The sequence below is a fragment of the Lepidochelys olivacea genome (assembly GCF_965140295.1).
Source record: "Lepidochelys olivacea isolate rLepOli2 genome assembly, chromosome: 7".
Classification (NCBI taxonomy): Eukaryota; Metazoa; Chordata; order Testudines; family Cheloniidae; genus Lepidochelys; species Lepidochelys olivacea.
This window is the reverse complement of record NC_140417.1, coordinates 9616544-9633492: the sequence shown is the minus strand read 5'-3', so window position 1 is coordinate 9633492 and position 16949 is coordinate 9616544. Positions and strand designations below refer to the sequence as shown.

Here is a 16949-nt window from a genome sequence, read left to right as displayed (position 1 = left end):
GAGTACAATTAAGATTAGAAGGTGAACATGTGATTATTATTTTCCCCCTTTCTGTCTACCTCAGTGACAGAATGCGATCAACCTCTGCCATGCTTTGTTGCTTAGTAGCAGACATTTTTAATTATATACTAAAATATGCTAAAGAACATGGAACTACTATGTGACTAATACACATATATCAAGAAAGGCACATGACAGCAACTCAATTGCTTTAGTGTCTGCCAGACTTGTCATCAAGAAAATCAAGGAAAGAAGGTGGAAAGTATTATTAATAAAACAACTACTTTACAATACTCTTCATTGTTTGCAATGAGTTTTTTTTTTTTTTTTTTTACAATCTACCACCAATTTAATTCTTTTCCATTTAATAAGCTTTGATTTAATTCCTGCTTCTCAAATGGAGCTATTATCACTAGACCTAAAATCTCAGCTCACTTCCTGATTACCTTCAATGAAATATTAGGCCAAAGAGAAAATGTAATGATGTGTAAGCTCCATCAAGGTGTTAATCAGCTGTAAATTCTGCACATATTTGCACTAGATTATTTCTGTAACGAGTGAGATTGTTTTGAAATGTATGTGTGTTGGAGTTAAACAATTACTCCTTTTCCAACGGTCTGATCCACAAACAACCACTGCACCAGAGGAAATTCTTCTCAAATGAGGACAAAAAATTCTGGGCTTTAATTCTCATTTACATCAAGGTCCCTTTACAGAATTTGGGCAGCATAAGGTGGCCTTAAAGTGGGTGTTGTTACATCCAGTGTTAGCGGTATCTTGGGGTAAATGAGAATCAGGCCAGATTTCTTTAACAGTGGCAGGTGCTAGAAGATATTTGTTTAAGCCGAGAGTAAAATATCAGCCAAATTCAACAGAATTTTAATAGGGAACATGTCAACTATCCCATGTATTGTGTAACAGACTGCTAAACGTTTGTTTGGTGTCTGTCTTAAGATGCTGCTGTGGATGTAAATTACATGCTACATTCAGACAACACTACTTACAAATTAGGGTATTAAATCATGACTCACATTAGAGCAACATGAATTTACTCGGTCTTCATTGGAATAGAACTGATCATATGGAACTAATGTAATGTTGTGTGTGGATGTCACATTAGTTATGCATTTGTTATAGGAATTCTGCAAGTGCCAGAATGTAATAGAAATCAAACATGGCAGAGTGACATACAGGTCTCAACCAGTAAAGTGAAATTTAGCTTCATTAAGCTTCACACAGAAATGAAGGCTACATCTCCATAAAGTTTTGTTTTTTCTCCTTTCTTAATGATTTGTCTGGTGACAGTCACTGCCATCAAGCTGAAGGGGAATTGGAAAGTCTTTGGTACTGGATAGCTCCTTACAGGGGAGGAGAGTCATTGCATACTTTGTCTTCACTGCTTGAAAAGGTGCTTTATTTTAAAAGATAAAGATAACCTCATAGTTACCTTGCTGGGTCAGAGGAGACAAGGTGTTTGGTTTACCATGATATGGCAAGGCAAGGTCAGAATTCAACCCCCTGCCTGGGGTTGACCTTGCCTCGTTTACCTCACAACAGAGCTCAAGTGCCTTGTCTTCACTGTTTTATAGCGAATGTGGGTTATGTGCATTTTTACCATGGAAGAATAATAATAAAAAAAAAAGCTGTCAGTGAAGACAAAGCAATAGGCTATGTCGATAGAGCAGCCGGGAGAGTAATTCCCAGCTCAGGTTGATGTATACATGCTAGCTCTGCTTGAGATAACATGCTAAAAACGGCAGCGTGGTCATGGGTGGTGGCTCAGGCTAGCCACCTACCCTAGTACAAACCCATCCAAGATCCTACATACGTACTCATGTAGCTAGCCTGAGCCACCATCCGTGCCGACAAGGCCACCCTGCTATCGTTAATGAGCTAACTCTTGAGCAGCTAGCATGTCTACCCGAGCTGGGAATCACATCTCCCAGCTGCAGTGTAGACGTACCCTTAAACTGCAAGCACTTTGGAATGGCGACCGTCTTTTCATTGTGTGCAGAGTGATAAGTACAATATGGGGCCAAACCCTGATAGGGGATCTAGGTATTGCAATACAGAGAACATAAATAATATTGTGTTTCCAATTACATTGTATCAATAGATTTCTCAGGTAATATTTGAATTAAAATAAAACAATACCTCAGAACCCATCACAACCACCTTTGCCCCATGACTAGTCAGTTGTCTATATCACTTGAAACAATGTTCTGATTTGCACAGTCAGATTTCATGGCTGTGCATTGCCATGAAAACTGACCAGTGGAAAAGCAATAGCTATTACTTTCCCATTGGTAGCTAGACTGTTTTGGGGATTTGCTCACAAGAACAAACCAATATCTCCGTCCATTAAGAGTGTTCTCATAACAATTGTTAATCTTTGGATATCAATGTTCATCAAACCTTAAAGCAGAAGCTGGGTAAAGTTTTCAGTCTAATAGGTGATCCTCAAAGTTTGCAGGTGTTTGCAACCAGGATTTTAGTTCAAACCAATCTCTAGGGTAAACTAAGGTTTATAGGGCTCTGAGTTTACCAAGTATCCACATTGGAAATAGGTTAGTCTCCCACACTGAAGCAGGTTGAGTTTTGCAATTTTGCAAAACCAAAGCACAGGATAATTCAGATCCAGTTCTCATTTCTCCAATCCACTCCTGTAACAATGACTAGGTAGCTTGTGTGCTGACACCATTACTTGTTACACTAATCGTAACTGACTCGTTCTTACCTTGTGCTTCTCTCATCTACTTATTGTGTCCACTTGTTTCTTACCACATATATAGGTTGAGCGTGCTTTGGAGCAGGGACCATCTTTTCCTTATTTACTGGTACACTGCCTAGCACAAGGGTGTCCTGAACCTTGACTGGAGCTTCCAGGAATTAGTGCAACCCAAACTACCGTTTGAGTGTAAGGGGGAGGAGATAAATGGCTCTGATTTGACCTGTTCCAGTTGAACTCAGAATGGAACATCCACACACAGTGTTTTGATGCCATCATCTGGTATTTAGCATTGGGTTTTTCACTCCATGATGTAAGGGGAAAACGTGTAAAAATCATGATAATTATTTGCACTACAGTAGCACCTAGGGGCCCCACTGATATCAGGGCACCATTGCGCTAAGTGACGTATGTAAGACAGTCCTGGACCTGAAGAGGTTACATTCTAAAGCAGAGGTGGGCAAACTATGGCCCGCGGACCACATCCTGCCTTCGGGACCGTCCTGCCTGGCCCTTCAGATCCCCACTGGAGAGGTTCTAGGGGGACGTTCAGGGGATGGGGGTGTGTGTGGATAAGCGTGGGAGTTCTGGGGGGCCTGTCAGGGGGAGGGGGTGTGGATAGGGGATCGGGGGGGTTGGATAGGCGTGGGAGTCCCAGGGGGCTTGTCAGAGGGTAGGGGTGTGAATAGGACAGGGAGTAAGGGGTGCTGTCCTGGGTGCAGTTAGAGGCGGGGTCCCAGGAGGGGGCGGTTAGAGGACAAGGAGCAGGAGGGTTGGATGGGTCAGGGGTTCCGAGGGGGGCAATCGGGGGGGGGGGGAGCCAGGCTGTTTTGCTCGGGCCAAAAAGTTTGCCTACCCCCATTCTAAAGAGTGGAAAGGGAATAGAGGCACAGGGAGGGGAAGGGTTTGCCTAAAGGCACCCAGCCAGTGAGCTGCAGAGTTGGGAATAGGGCCCAGGTCTCCTGATCCCCAATCCAGTGCCCTGAATCAGGCCATCATAAATCACAACAGTGCTCAATATCCAGCTATGAGGTAATTATCATTGTGGCTGCAGCATTAGCAGAAATCCACCAGAGGGCCACAGGAAAGGAACATAAGTTTAACATGCATCCTTTTATGACTAAAAAATCTGGGAAGCAGAGAGTAGAAGCCTCTACGGTTGCTTTTAATAAGTCAGGTGGACTTTTTCAAAGCATGCCTGAGAGTTTCTGGGGTATCGCAAAGAGAGTGAACTTCAAAACTGTTTGAAAAACAAGTATTCTGTGCTTTTAGACTCAGCTCTGCAATCAGATGTTATCGCAATGAGGGAGCACGTGGGAGAGTGGCCCCTCGCCACCTACGTTTGGAGAAGTTCAGCTCAGTGATCACACAAGGCCTCTGCCTTCTGCTCAGCCTGGCGGTGGTGAGTTGGAGACCTGTGTCCGGATGTGCTGAGCCAGCCAACCCCCCTCCCCACTCCAGCAGAGGCCTCTGCTCCAGCATCAGCTTCTAGAGCTTCCAGCGGGTAACCTCCCACAGATCTGTGCCTTCACACCAGCCCGGAAAGGTAATGTTGCTAAATCTGGCAGCTCACAGCACCTTCTGTTAACTGGCCAAGGCAGAGCAAGGGATTAGAAGGGGTCTCGTTTTTTCTTAAAAGTACCCCTGCCAAATTTTTTCCTGGAATCCTAAGGAGGAAAAAGGCTTCAAAGGAGAAGTGCAAGTCAGCATCAGCTCCTTCTGGTTCATCAACCAGTTGGACGTTCGCTCATCAAAAGACAAGGAACCATTATTTTGGATTACAAGGGCTGCTCACTGCAGAAATTAATAAAGCTTAATAGTAACCACTGAAATAACTCCCAAGCAAACCACTAAATTAGAACATAAGAACGGCCAAACTGGGGCAGACCAATGGTCCATCTAGCCCACTGTCCTGCCTTCTTACAGTGGCCAATGCCAGATGCTTCAGAGAGAATGAACAGAACAGGGTAATTATTGCATGATCCACCCCATCATCCAGTTCCAGCTTCTGGAAGTCAGAGGTTTACGGACACCCAAAGCATGGGGTTGCATCTCTGCCATCTTGGCTCTCAGCCATTGATGGACCTACCCTCCATGAACGTACCTAGTTCTTGTTTGAACCCAGTTATACTTTTGGTCTTAACAACATCCCCTGGCAACAAGTTCCACAGGTTTACCATGCATTGTGTGAAGAAGTACTTCCTAATGTTTGTTTTAAAACTCCTCTGACTTTTTTAATTTTACATGCCGGCAATCTGGCTCTATTTTGGTTTATCCTTCCTGAATAGGCTCCTCCGTTTTCAAAAGGATTCCCCAGTTCCTAATAAATCTAATCCCCTCCTCACTATGTTATCGTCTAATCCAGGGGTGGGCAAACTTTTTGGCCCAAGGGCCACATCGGGGTTGCAAAACTGTATGGAGGGGTGGGTAGGGAAGGCTCTGCCTCCCCAAACAGCCTGGCCCCCCATCCACCTCCTCCCACTTTTCACCCCGACTGCCCCCCTCAAAACCCCTGACCCATCCAACCCCCCCTGCTCCTTGTCCCCTGACTAACCCTCCCAGGACCCCTCACCCCTAACCGCCATGCCCCCATCTAACCCCCCCTGCTCCCTGACCCCTATCCACATGCCTGCCCCCTGACAGGCCCACCTGGGCCCCACTCCTTATCCAACCCCCCCCCCGTTCCCCACCTGCCAAGAACCTCCGCCCCATTCAACCACCCCCTGTCCCTTGCCTGCCCCCCAGGACCTCCTGCCCCTTATCTAACTCCCCCCCACTGCTCCCTGCCCCCTCCTTACCATGCCACTCAGAGCAGCAGGACTGGCTTATTGGAAAGCTTGGGAGGTGGGCAGGTGCAAGCCACGCTGCCCACGCGGCGGCAACAAAAGGTGGACAGCAGGGGAGGGGCCGGGGGCTAGCCTCCCCGGCCGGGAGCTCAAGGGCTGGGCCAGATGTGGCCCGCAGGTCACAGTTTGCCCACCTCTGGTCTAATCCATGCATTGGGATCCTGCAGCTCTGCCTGTTTAACTGGCCCTGTGTGTGGAACTGGGAGCATTTCAGAGACTGCGACCATGGAGGCCCTGGCCTAACTTTAGCCTCCATGACCCCTCTCCTACCTTTCCCTATGTCAGTGGTACCTACCACAGTACCATGACCACTGGCTCCTTCTCAGCACTGCACATAAGTCTGTCTAGATGTCTCAAGAGATCTGCAACCGTCACATCCGGCAAGCTAATTACCAGTTCTCCTGATCCCCAACTATCTATGTTTCTCATGAGAGAATCCCCTAGTGCAGTGGTTCCCAAACTAGGGGGTGCGGAAAAATGTTTGGGGAGGCCTGGGCCAGCCTTCGCAGGGGGCGGGGATGGATTGCCACCCAGCCCTGCTCTGCTCTGGCCCCCGACCCCAGGTGCCTCAGCCCCTGGCTTGGCTGCAGCTCCGCACCCAGCCATGGCCCCAGCTGCTGGCCCTGTCCCCAGCCTTGGCCCCCTTACCCAGTCTGCGCCAGGCCCCAACCACAGCTCCAGGGGTGGGGCATGGATAGCAGTAAGGGGGGGGGTGTGACATGAAAAGTTTAGGGACCACTGCCCTATTGCTATTACCTGTCTCATCCTAATAATTGGGGTTCCCTCCCATAGAGGCATCTCCTCAGTGTGAGGGAATACCATAACACCATCTGAAAGGAGGGTCCCAACTATGGAATCGTTTCCCTCCACTCCAGTTCGATGTTCTCCTTCCCTGAGACTTTCATCCTCCTCAACAGCACAGAGGCTGTCAGACTCTGGGTGGGACCACTCTACTGTGTCCCAGCAAATCTCATCCCTCTCCGTCTCCCTTAGCTCCTCCAGTTCAGCCACTCTGAGCTCAAGAGCTCACATTTGCTGAGGGCCATGAGGTGCTTGCACTGAATGTACACGTGTCCACAAGGCAGGGAATCATACATGCCGAATTCAGCGCAGTAGACTGCATAGCCCCCACTCTGCTGCTGGGCTTCTGCCTCCATTATTTTTACTCCTCCGTTTGGTTTTTATAGGGGAGAGGAAGATGTTAATTAGACCCAAAAAACATTCTCTAAACTTAGGCTATCTGGTTCTCAACCTCCCCCTCTAAACTCTCTCGCAAAACTCCGGTTTGCTAGCTCCTCTGGTTGCTTAGGAGCTGGCTTTTTAAACCCCTGGTTTCCTTGACTATCCCTGTCCCCTGGTTTATTGATCCTAAACGGATTACGGATCAAAGCCTCGTTAAGTAGCTCTCAGCCTTGCGTATCAGGCCACGAGGCTCAGGACAGGGTCCCCCAACACAGACCACACTATAAATTTCAGTCAAGCAGGCACACAGCAAGCAAGCAAGCCCTCAAACTACAGACGACAAACTAATCCCAAGGGTCATGTAGTCACACTTCCTTCACCAGTTTTCACCTTAAGAACTGGGCCCTAGTCTCCAGTTTTATAGAAGACAATTACAACACCGTACAGTCATACGCTAAACTCTTAGTGAAGACATCTGGAATTCAGGTCATCACATAGTCATATGCATGTGTGCTGAGATGCAAACCTATGATCTTGTCCCTACTACCCATCCGTATTAGACAGGCCAAATCATTGCCCTTCAGATGAGGATTGAAGCTTCCTAAAGCTCACAGCGCTCACTCTGAAATGCTCTCTATGCTACACTCATAGTAACAGCTTTTGTCTTGCTTGGTAGTGCATTTCTGCCCAGTATACAAAAAGCATCACTCAATGCCAGAAATGCTTATACAGGCTTCAGTTGCACAGATGAACTCACGTTTGATAGGAATTCTAGTCCTGCGATTAAAGCAGTGGCTTGGGACTCAGAAGAGTTGGATTCACCTCTGCCACAGGCTTCCTTTGTAAGCCTAGGCCTATTGCTTCATCTCTGTGCTTCACTTACCCTTCTGTGCAAGAGAGAATACTTGCTTTCTGCTGCTCTTAAAAATTAGGGGCCACATTTGCTGCTGACAAAAGCCTCTGAAGTCAATGGAGTTAGGCCAGCAAAAGAGTGGCCCATAATCTTCAAGATAATCACACATTTCAAAAAGTTGTAAGCCAGTGCACTCCATGGTATTAAGTAAAAACCCTTCTAATCAGAGGTCAGAAGTTTCGGTCTAGCTAAGGATTGTAGACAGGCTGCTTCTAACACCAGTTCAAGTCCTGTATCGGATCCTTAAAGTACTGGACTAAAGCAAGCTAGTATAGGTAACAGAAGTCATAAAGGAACCTGACTTTAGCTCTTTAAATACGGTGATATAAAAGAGGTTTTTTAAAAAAATTACATGCCTAGATAAACCAATGCATTCTATTCCTAAAGCCTAAGAATTTTCACAAATTTAGGCACAAACAATTACATCTCTCTGCAGTCTGAGGTGGCTTTAAGTGATTTCAATGGCTAGAGGATGCAGATATCAAGTGGGATCTTTCCCACAAGCTAAGGGGCTTGTGGGAACTTTGGATGCTCAAGGCTGACACACTTACAGCAAAGTCAACCTCACAACAATGAGGATGCAGCTGAATACTGCAGGGAGGGATGGGATGTTAGGACAAAGATGCTGTGCTTCATGCTACAGACGAGGGCGAGCCCATTGTAGGTGAAGTAGTCAGAGCAATGAGCCAGGAAGACTATTTTAGCAGCTGTAGTTTGAATGGAGTTGAGGGGCAAAAGGCAGCTGTCATCAGATTCCAAGAGGACGACATTCGTCTGTAGTGACCAGTTGTTTTTTGTTTTATGCTTAGATTGTAAATTCTTCCGGGAAGGAAGTGTCCTTGTACTGTGTTTGTACAGTGCCTAGCACAATGGCGTCCTGCTCCATGACTGGGACTCGTAGGCACTACTGCAATACAATAAATAATACAAAACAAAGGTTGCAACAACACAGTAAGAACTAAAATAACTTATTACTGTCGCTTTAAAAACTTTGGCACAATCTGTCAGTGACTAAGTCACAAACGTGACATGTACTGTTGAGAGCCTTAAAGACATTTACAACCAAGATTCACTTACACTGAACACAAGTGGCTTACACAGAGGATGTGAAAAACCAAATGCTTTAATCCATCTATGAAGAACAACAGTTCAAAGTATTTCATTGGATACATTACTATCGATCCATAATTTACAGTGCTATGGACCATACACAAATTATTGCTGCACTCAACAGCAGGTGAATATCAGCAACATTACAGTACCAAGCATCATAGCAAGAGGCAGTAATTAATGTCACCTTTTCAAGAAATATAGGTATTTTATATTATCAATATCTGCTTCTCCCCAGTGCATTTTATGTGTAAAAAAAAAAATATTAATGTAAGTGCATTATTTTGTGCTTTGCTTTTTTTTTCCTTGTACACTTCCTATTTGCTTTTATAGGCGGCAGAGTTAATATTGCTATAGTCTAAAAACAATAAAGAACTTCATTATATTCTATGCGTTCATATTTGTTGCATGGTTTTGGCAAAGTGAGAATTGTTTGGTAATCCATTTCCCTGGCACGTGGGCCATACAGTCATTACAGATTGAAGCTTTGGGCAATAACTGTCCTAGGGCTGCTGCTCCATCTTGCTGATGCAATGCCTTGCCTCAAGCTGCTGACTCTTTGCCTGTCTGTAGTAACTCCACATGTAAAACATTAAGGGCCATATGCTCCATGGTGCATGTACCGTAGAGAGAATAAGGGCATCAGAACTTAACTGCCTGAAAAGTCCAGGCCTCCTCCTGGCGTACCAAATGAGAACACTCACATGCTTGCATGCAGAAGAGCTGCAATATCCAAAAATGGGGGTGCAACCTAAGGAAGCGTAGGAGGAGTTGAGAAAAAGGCCAAAGTTGAGTGTTATGTACAGTGTGCTATCTTGGAGATAAGCTACCGGCTACATACAGCATGATATGGCTGCTGGGGGCCATAGTAATGTTTATCCAGAGAAATCCTGATCTTGGTAAGGAATCATATTTTTGTCAATTTCTAAGCATATGGGGACCATCTACAAATTGCACGAGGGCAGGGGATCAGGGTTTCCTTTTAGTCCACACAGGGATCAAATAAGCATGATGCATATTTGCATACCCTACATCCAGGCCCCACTTCTATATAGATCACAGCATGGTACCCAACACAGTATCCAGGTTGGGGCCATCTTGAATGGATTTTTCTGGTTACAACACCCAAATGACCTTGGGCATCCCATTTTTGGCTTTTGCTCACCCTTTTCCTTTGAAGGGGCCTATATGACCTTGCCTTAGAGCTATCGCCACTCTTTTTCCTGCTGTTATTTCCTTCATCTGTCACCGTTAACATATTGCAACAAAAAGAGAAAGTGACTGCATGCATAGTTGCTAAACTATGGCACAGCTGCTGTGCAATGAGCCACCCAGGATACATGAGCATCTTAACTGCAGTGAAGATGGTGACGGGCTGCAATAAGGAATGCTGGAGACACACGTGCAGTGCCTCTGGGCCACAGTTTGGAAACCACTGCTCTAGCAGATACAGAAAACAGTCCAAAAAACGGGCTAGGAAGAACAGGCATTTGTTGTAACACTGTGGGCTGACTCTTGCCCCTCCCGAAAAGTGACAAATCTGGTGATTATCAAAGCTAATATACACTTAGCTATTCAAACAGAAACAAAGAACCGCATAACTAACCAGTGAAAGAGCTATACAAATATAAGAAAGGATGTCAAGAATATAGAATCATAGAAGTGTAGGACTAGAAGGGACCTTGAGGGGTCATCTAGTCCAGTGCCCTGCACTCAAGGCAGGACTACACAGTAAACTAGACCAGTCTTCCATATCGGCCACATAGGAGACTTCCCTCTCAAAGACCCAGTCCACCCCAAGTACCAGAATAGAAAGCAGCAGAGCTGATAACAGGCCCAGTCATGCACTCCCATTGTCAAACAAAAAACTCCTATTGGCTTCCATGAGAGCAGGACTGGGCACCAGTGGTTTCAAGGATTTTTCATAACCAAATGTATATGTGAAAGATGCAGCATCCATCAGTATGAACCTTCCATTAAAACTCCTGACGTTTTGTCCTCCGTCTTTCAACATCACCACTATATTCACATTTGATTTCAGAACACTATTAAACAGCCATGACCAAGGCTTCTTGATCAAGTCTGCCACGTTGGCACTCAATCACTAAACAAGATTTTAATTTTTATATATTATACATATCTTTCCAGTGTAGCACAAAGAGAATGGGATGCTCTTGTTTTCTACAGAGGGTACCAGGCTACACTCCAATTTCCTATAACTATCACCCCAAAACTTTCTCCTATGCCACACTTCAGTCAGTGCTCGTCCAAGAAGACAACAACAACAATTTAAGGCACTTCATTCTGAACGAGATGCTTTTCTGACACATTTCAACTGCAGGCTGCTACTGAGAAATCCAGTCGGTCAGTCTGGCTCATAACACCATCTGTCATCTTTGTAAAGACTTCTAGGTTTGATATAATACAATTGTAACTACTGTTATTGCATAGGACTACACTTGCGTAGATAATGCACCAAACCTACTTTTACAACATTGTTGCAAGTTAAATTAATACAACGGTTATAAAGTAACAGTTATTTTAAGATACGGTATATTTACTCTTTTAAACCAGCCACATTGCTGAAATAAAACACCAATTTAATTACTCTAAGGGGCATATTAACTATATAGTTATTAGGCTTCAAAGCATATTACTATTCTTTCTGTATCACTAAAAATAAATATGTAAGTTCATTTTCTCTACAGAGCTTTGTTTTGCTACCTAGTCTAAATCTGTACTACACCTTCAATTGGGTTTAAAAATATTTCCAAAGTGAGACTGTAATATACAAAATATTCTCAAAATCTCTCAATACACAGGATCCTGCATAAAAGCTTTCTTTCAAGTGTTTACAAAGAATGCAGAAAACCTCCAGTGAGTTTTAAACATGTCAAAAAATTGTTGTAATATTAAGAGGCATATTCTTATAAATGAAATACAACTATATTTAAAAACAAAACAAAAACATGAGGATAACTAAAGAATCCATGCAAATGAAAAACCTGTACAACACAAAAAAAAAAAAAAAGGCCAGTTAGAAATATACAACAAAATGTGCCCAGTTGATAAAATGTATTGAATTTTGTCTGAAAATGTATACCATCTTACAGTGCTCCTCTGTTTTATTGTTGATAAACAATTCTAGGTCTCCTTTTCAAAATAAAAGCCTTTAAAGAAAAGCTTGAAGTAGGAGCAGAAGGGAAACCCTTTCAGTTGAGAGTAGGAAACAACAACACTCCAAGAAACTGAGACAGATTCATGCTTCCCTACACTCTCTCCTTCATTTCTAGCATCATCATCAGGAACATTTCATATTGGAATCAACAATCAGTATGTGTTAATGCTAGTTTTATTATTATTAAAGTAGAATAGTGATTTATTTTAAATATCTTGTGATAAAGACTAAACTAAGTTTGAAGGATACTGTATCTTTAAGGCAGCACTATTAAATCAACACAACATGGTTACAAAGTGGATATTTTTGGTTTCTTCACATTCTCTCTCTCTTTTTTTTTTTTTTTTTTTTAAGCTTTACGTTTAGTTTCCAAGTAAATAACTTGTAAGTTTCCCCTGAATAGAAACAGACTGTTTTGATTTGTAATTCTATTGCTTTGAGTAGATTTGACCAGTTCAAAGTTCTTGGCGAATCCAGTTCACAAATACTGTACATGTGTTGTACAATATTTTGGAGGCATTGGTACTTTTAAAATAGAATATACAAGTCTTTTCACAAAATTCAAAAATATATATAATATATATACTGGGCTATTGATGAAGCGAAAGTAGATTAATATTAAAAGAAAATCAAAAAAACCCCTAAAAATGTAAATTATTTAATCTACTGATTAAGAAATGAAGCAGTTTATGAGAGGCCATGCCAATTATCTGCTAACAAGCATGATCAGTATCTTCCATGCTCATGCTGCTTCTTCTGCTACTTGTTTTTGAAGCTCCAGGAGACACTGAGGAAAGGAGTGGGTCAGTAACTCCTACAGGGGAGAGAGTATCGTCCATCAAAATATCTTCCAGTTTGGATCCCACTTTTGTGGGGACACTGTAGGATCCTAGGTTATCGTTGAAAGTTATGGTACCATCAGTAAGATCAAGGGTAGTCGTGCAAGATAAATCTGAGTGGTGCTGCAATACATCTTGGTTGCAGTTGTCAATGACAGGTTCTTGCTTGATGACCCGGTTTACCACATCTGGTGAGCAAAGGCCTGTAGATGGGACAAGAGAAAGTCCATGTGCTCGAGCCTGCATCTCAAGTTCCTGTAAAGAAGGCAACAGACACAAATAAAAGCTGAAAGCAAAGATGAAGTGTAATGCTGTTGATACATCTTTGATGTACAATTTCCGATGGACACTTCTAAACCGCATCACCCTCTCAGCAACTCCCATCTCACTACGAGAGCAACAACTGCTGCAAGAATTGGACTTGATATAGCTATCATACCCCCCTCCCGAACTTCCTCCACCCAAGATCACTACTTAAATACTATTCGCTCAATTAAAAGTCTGCAGAGAGTCAATGGTGGCAGACCACTGCCAGACTTTTCCTGGAGAACCATCTCATTGCCAAAAACAAATTTCACAAGCAATATGATCAAGATGTCTTCAAGCACACCAGCAACTTAAGTTCTCAATGGATATCCAGATCAGCAGTGCTGACAGCAACCACAGCAAAGCCTTACAGATCAGAGCCATGACGACAGTTACACCACATCTTTTTGTATTATTTAAATCCGTAACTACCATAAATAGAGCCACCAAAATAAAGTGTGGTAGTCCTGCTATTCATAGGGGAAACTGAGGCGCTCTCCTGGACCAAAGAAAGACACCATCACCACAGTATATTCCTTCCTCTGGTGAAAATCCCCCTGGCTTTCATCAGAGCATTGTTTAATTTACTGTTCAATGTATTTTTTTTTTTTTACTAGACATGCAGCCATTGGCGGGCTCTCCCTGCAGCAGCTCAGTACTAGACACAAAGGGGATGCACAAAGCAGGGAAGTAGAGCTGCCAGCCTGGTGTCTTTCAAAGGATTGTGCTGCAGAACAAGGCTGGTATCCTGTTCCCCCCTTTGCCTCCAAGCCCCACTAAACTCACTCTGTGCAGAGCAGCGGCTGAGAGGCTCCTGCAGACTACCAGGGAGGAGGCTGTTAATGTAGCATCATTCCCTTCTCCCTTGCAGAGGACAGGGAGACAACCTTACATGGAGGACTCCTGCTATCTGCAGATCTCTGGGACAGCCTGTGCCTAGCGGTGGTGCTCCATGTGAATTTGTAGAACATCATTCCACTCGACTGCTCTGTTTAGGAAGCAGTGTCATGTGAGAGGAAAACCATTAGTAGTTTTCAGTCAAAAAGCATTTGAACTAACTTGACCATATTGACAACTGCTCCATATAGAATATGGCACCTTGGGCTCATCCTGCTCTTACTGGAGTCAATGGCAAATATTTCTCTGCCTTCAGTGAGAGCAGGACTGGACTCCTCATCTGTATCTACAACCTAATAATGCCCAGTGTAGTTTGCAGTGCTTCAAGTTGTGTGGTGAGAGCAGAGACACACTAAACTACAAATGTTTTACAAAAAGGCTAGAGAATTATCTGCTATCCAGAAGCGTCTCACTTTTTAAAGTTCCTCCTATAACATAGCTTGTCTCCTCTGGTAACGGGAGGACCAAGAACTCTACAAGTTCAACTCAGCATTAATCATAGATACTGCAGGACCAGCAATATGGCTCCCTCTAAGTTATATAGTAAGCTGGCGTTTCCTTGTAGCAAATAGATGTGAATGATATACATACATACAACTGTTAAATGCATTCATAATGTATTTATCAGCAAACCTGTATTCTGAGCAATAGATGTCTGTTGGCATGTTCTAATTTCTTCTGCCTGTTCTCAAGTTCTTTTGTGCGTTGTTGTTCTCTCTGCAGTTTGCGGATATAGTCCACCGACGCTTTTAAAATAGTGCCCTTATTCCAGCGCATGTCCCTATAAAAGTAGTGTTGGGAAAAAAATCAACCTCTTACCCAAGCTCACTGATAACTAACTCCCCTGCCAAAACGTAGAGCAGAGCTGCAGTGATGTTTAACAGCACAAGTTACACCACATCTGACAGAATTATAGTATTACAAAGTATCGACTTTGAAAAGAGCTGTGTGTAATACACTAGGGGGAGCCAGAGGGCAACTCATTAGCAGGCAGTCTACCATACGGGATTTGGATTCACGTAATTACTGAAGAGGACACATGCTCACCATTGCTTTCTCATGGGAATGAAACTGCAGGGATGGTAAATTACAGTATTCAAGGATTCAAGTTTCACATAGATCTCATTCTAGTGCACTAGTGCCAAGGGACAGAATAGCTAAAGATGAGAGGACTCACTTGGCTTTCAGTGACATCTGAGAGGCTGCTTGACTACCTCCCATCATACCCCACCTCTGAATGAGCAATGCTGGATTTCAGCTTTGATCTTTGAACCACATAGTTAAACTCCCATTCGCTAATGGCCAACTCTAGCCCTGGACTGCAAAGACGTGTTACTGACTGAGAGAAAAGAGCATGGGAGCCTTGGACACCCTCCTATGCAAGATTCCTAGGCCCTCTTGAGCCACTAAAACACCCACTCAGAGGCTAAGTCTACATTTACAGCACCGTGTAAAGTACAGGCCTTACACATGTCATTGCTATCAGCGGGGAAAGGCAGGCTGCGTCCGCACTCGTCACTGCAGGGGGTAGCTAGACAAAGCAGGGAAAGGCTCTGGCAGGGCAGAGCCTTCCCTCTGGCCAGAGCCTTTCCCTGCTGCCTCCCGGCTGTCAGGCCCTTTCCCCACTACAAGAGCCTTTCATTGTGGTGCGGAAAGGCTCCAGCAACAATGAGGCAGCTGGACACTCCGCTATCAAAAATAGCAGTAAGGATGCGGGCAGCATTGCTCGGATGTGTAGAAAGCCATGTTGGGTATAAACCTTGAGGGTTCAGGAGTGCAGGACATTTTACTTTACTCAGTTCAGCCACACCATCTACACTGCTGTTTATACCCTTGCCAGGTGGGTGTGTAGCGTCTGTACGCTACACGCCGCCACAGGCCAGGGTGACCTGCTCCACACTGGACCAAAGGGAAGTGATCTGCTGATTAGGGGGTGTGGTGAACCCTCCAGCCAGCCACCACACAGAATTCGTGTGTTAGCTAGGAGTGCCTGCTACGCCTTTGCTCATGAGAGAGTGCACGACAAACAGCCTCCCCTGTGGAATCCTACCTTGACTGGAAAGACACTAGAATTAAAAGGTTTCATTGGGAAGTATCTGGTCGCACTGATTAGGGCCCAGTTTTTCCTAGTAGGGTCTTATCACGCGATCACACAATTAAAACGTATACACAGTAGCAAGGCTCAGATCTAACATGTTGTCACACAATCTCACACATGACTGATGATGATGCAACTGAGGGTGCATTTTCCAGGGATTCCTTAGTAGGGAAGGAGGAAGAGACACGTTATGTAACGTGCGGGACAAAGACCAAGTCGTAGTGCTGGGAGGGAATGTTTTTACTTTATTTTTTTTTTAAACTGTTAAAGAGACAGACAAGTATATTTTAAAACTATTCAGCTTTGTGTGCGCATCCTTTACGAACTTCAGCACACTGATCTTTGCTCTTCTGATTAATATTGCAATCACTTGGTCTCAAGTAATATGTTGAATCACTTGATAAATGCTTACGTAGCTAATGCCCTGCTTTATTTACTTACTCCATGGCACCGAGACACTTATGAAGAGAGAAATATAGAACATTATTTTCAGTCTTCAGGATAGCAAAAACAAATGAGCTCTCTCTAGATTATCCCATCTCTGTATCAAGAATGTAAACAGAGTGAACTGTGAACCGACCAATTCTTTCTCGGTGATCATTCATGAAGAATCAGGAATCGTTGTGTATAGTGACTTTCTGTGGTAACGTAAAATGGACGTAGGTCACCGTCTCAAGAGATATGGGTTAATCAAGTTACTCCATCAATTTTCCTCTGGAGGGAACAATAACTTCCCAGTTTTGATACTGGCATATACTGATAAAGCTTTGTTGCGAGTGGAGAGCAGGCGAGATTTCAAAATACAAAATGACCCAAATCCTGCACTCCTTGGATGAAGTGCCTGCTCACTTC

At 44.0% G+C, this 16949-nt stretch overlaps 1 protein-coding gene across 8 annotated transcripts in view; it reads right to left on the bottom strand.

Moving 5' to 3' along the window:
* Positions 1-8774: 8774 nt before the first annotated feature.
* Positions 8775-16949, bottom strand: part of MITF (melanocyte inducing transcription factor) — a 169268-nt gene continuing 161093 nt past the window's right edge. For 7 of the 8 annotated variants that reach the window (XM_084634189.1, XM_084634190.1, XM_084634195.1 and 4 more), the window contains exons 9-10: positions 14633-14780; positions 8775-13051 (exon numbers count right to left, since the gene is read on the bottom strand). In XM_084634189.1, coding sequence (XP_084490315.1) covers positions 12671-13051; positions 14633-14780 — 529 coding nt within the window. In that variant the 3' untranslated portion in view covers positions 8775-12670. The remainder of the gene's footprint in view (positions 13052-14632; positions 14781-16949) is intronic. The other variant, XM_084634196.1, reaches the window with a different exon arrangement.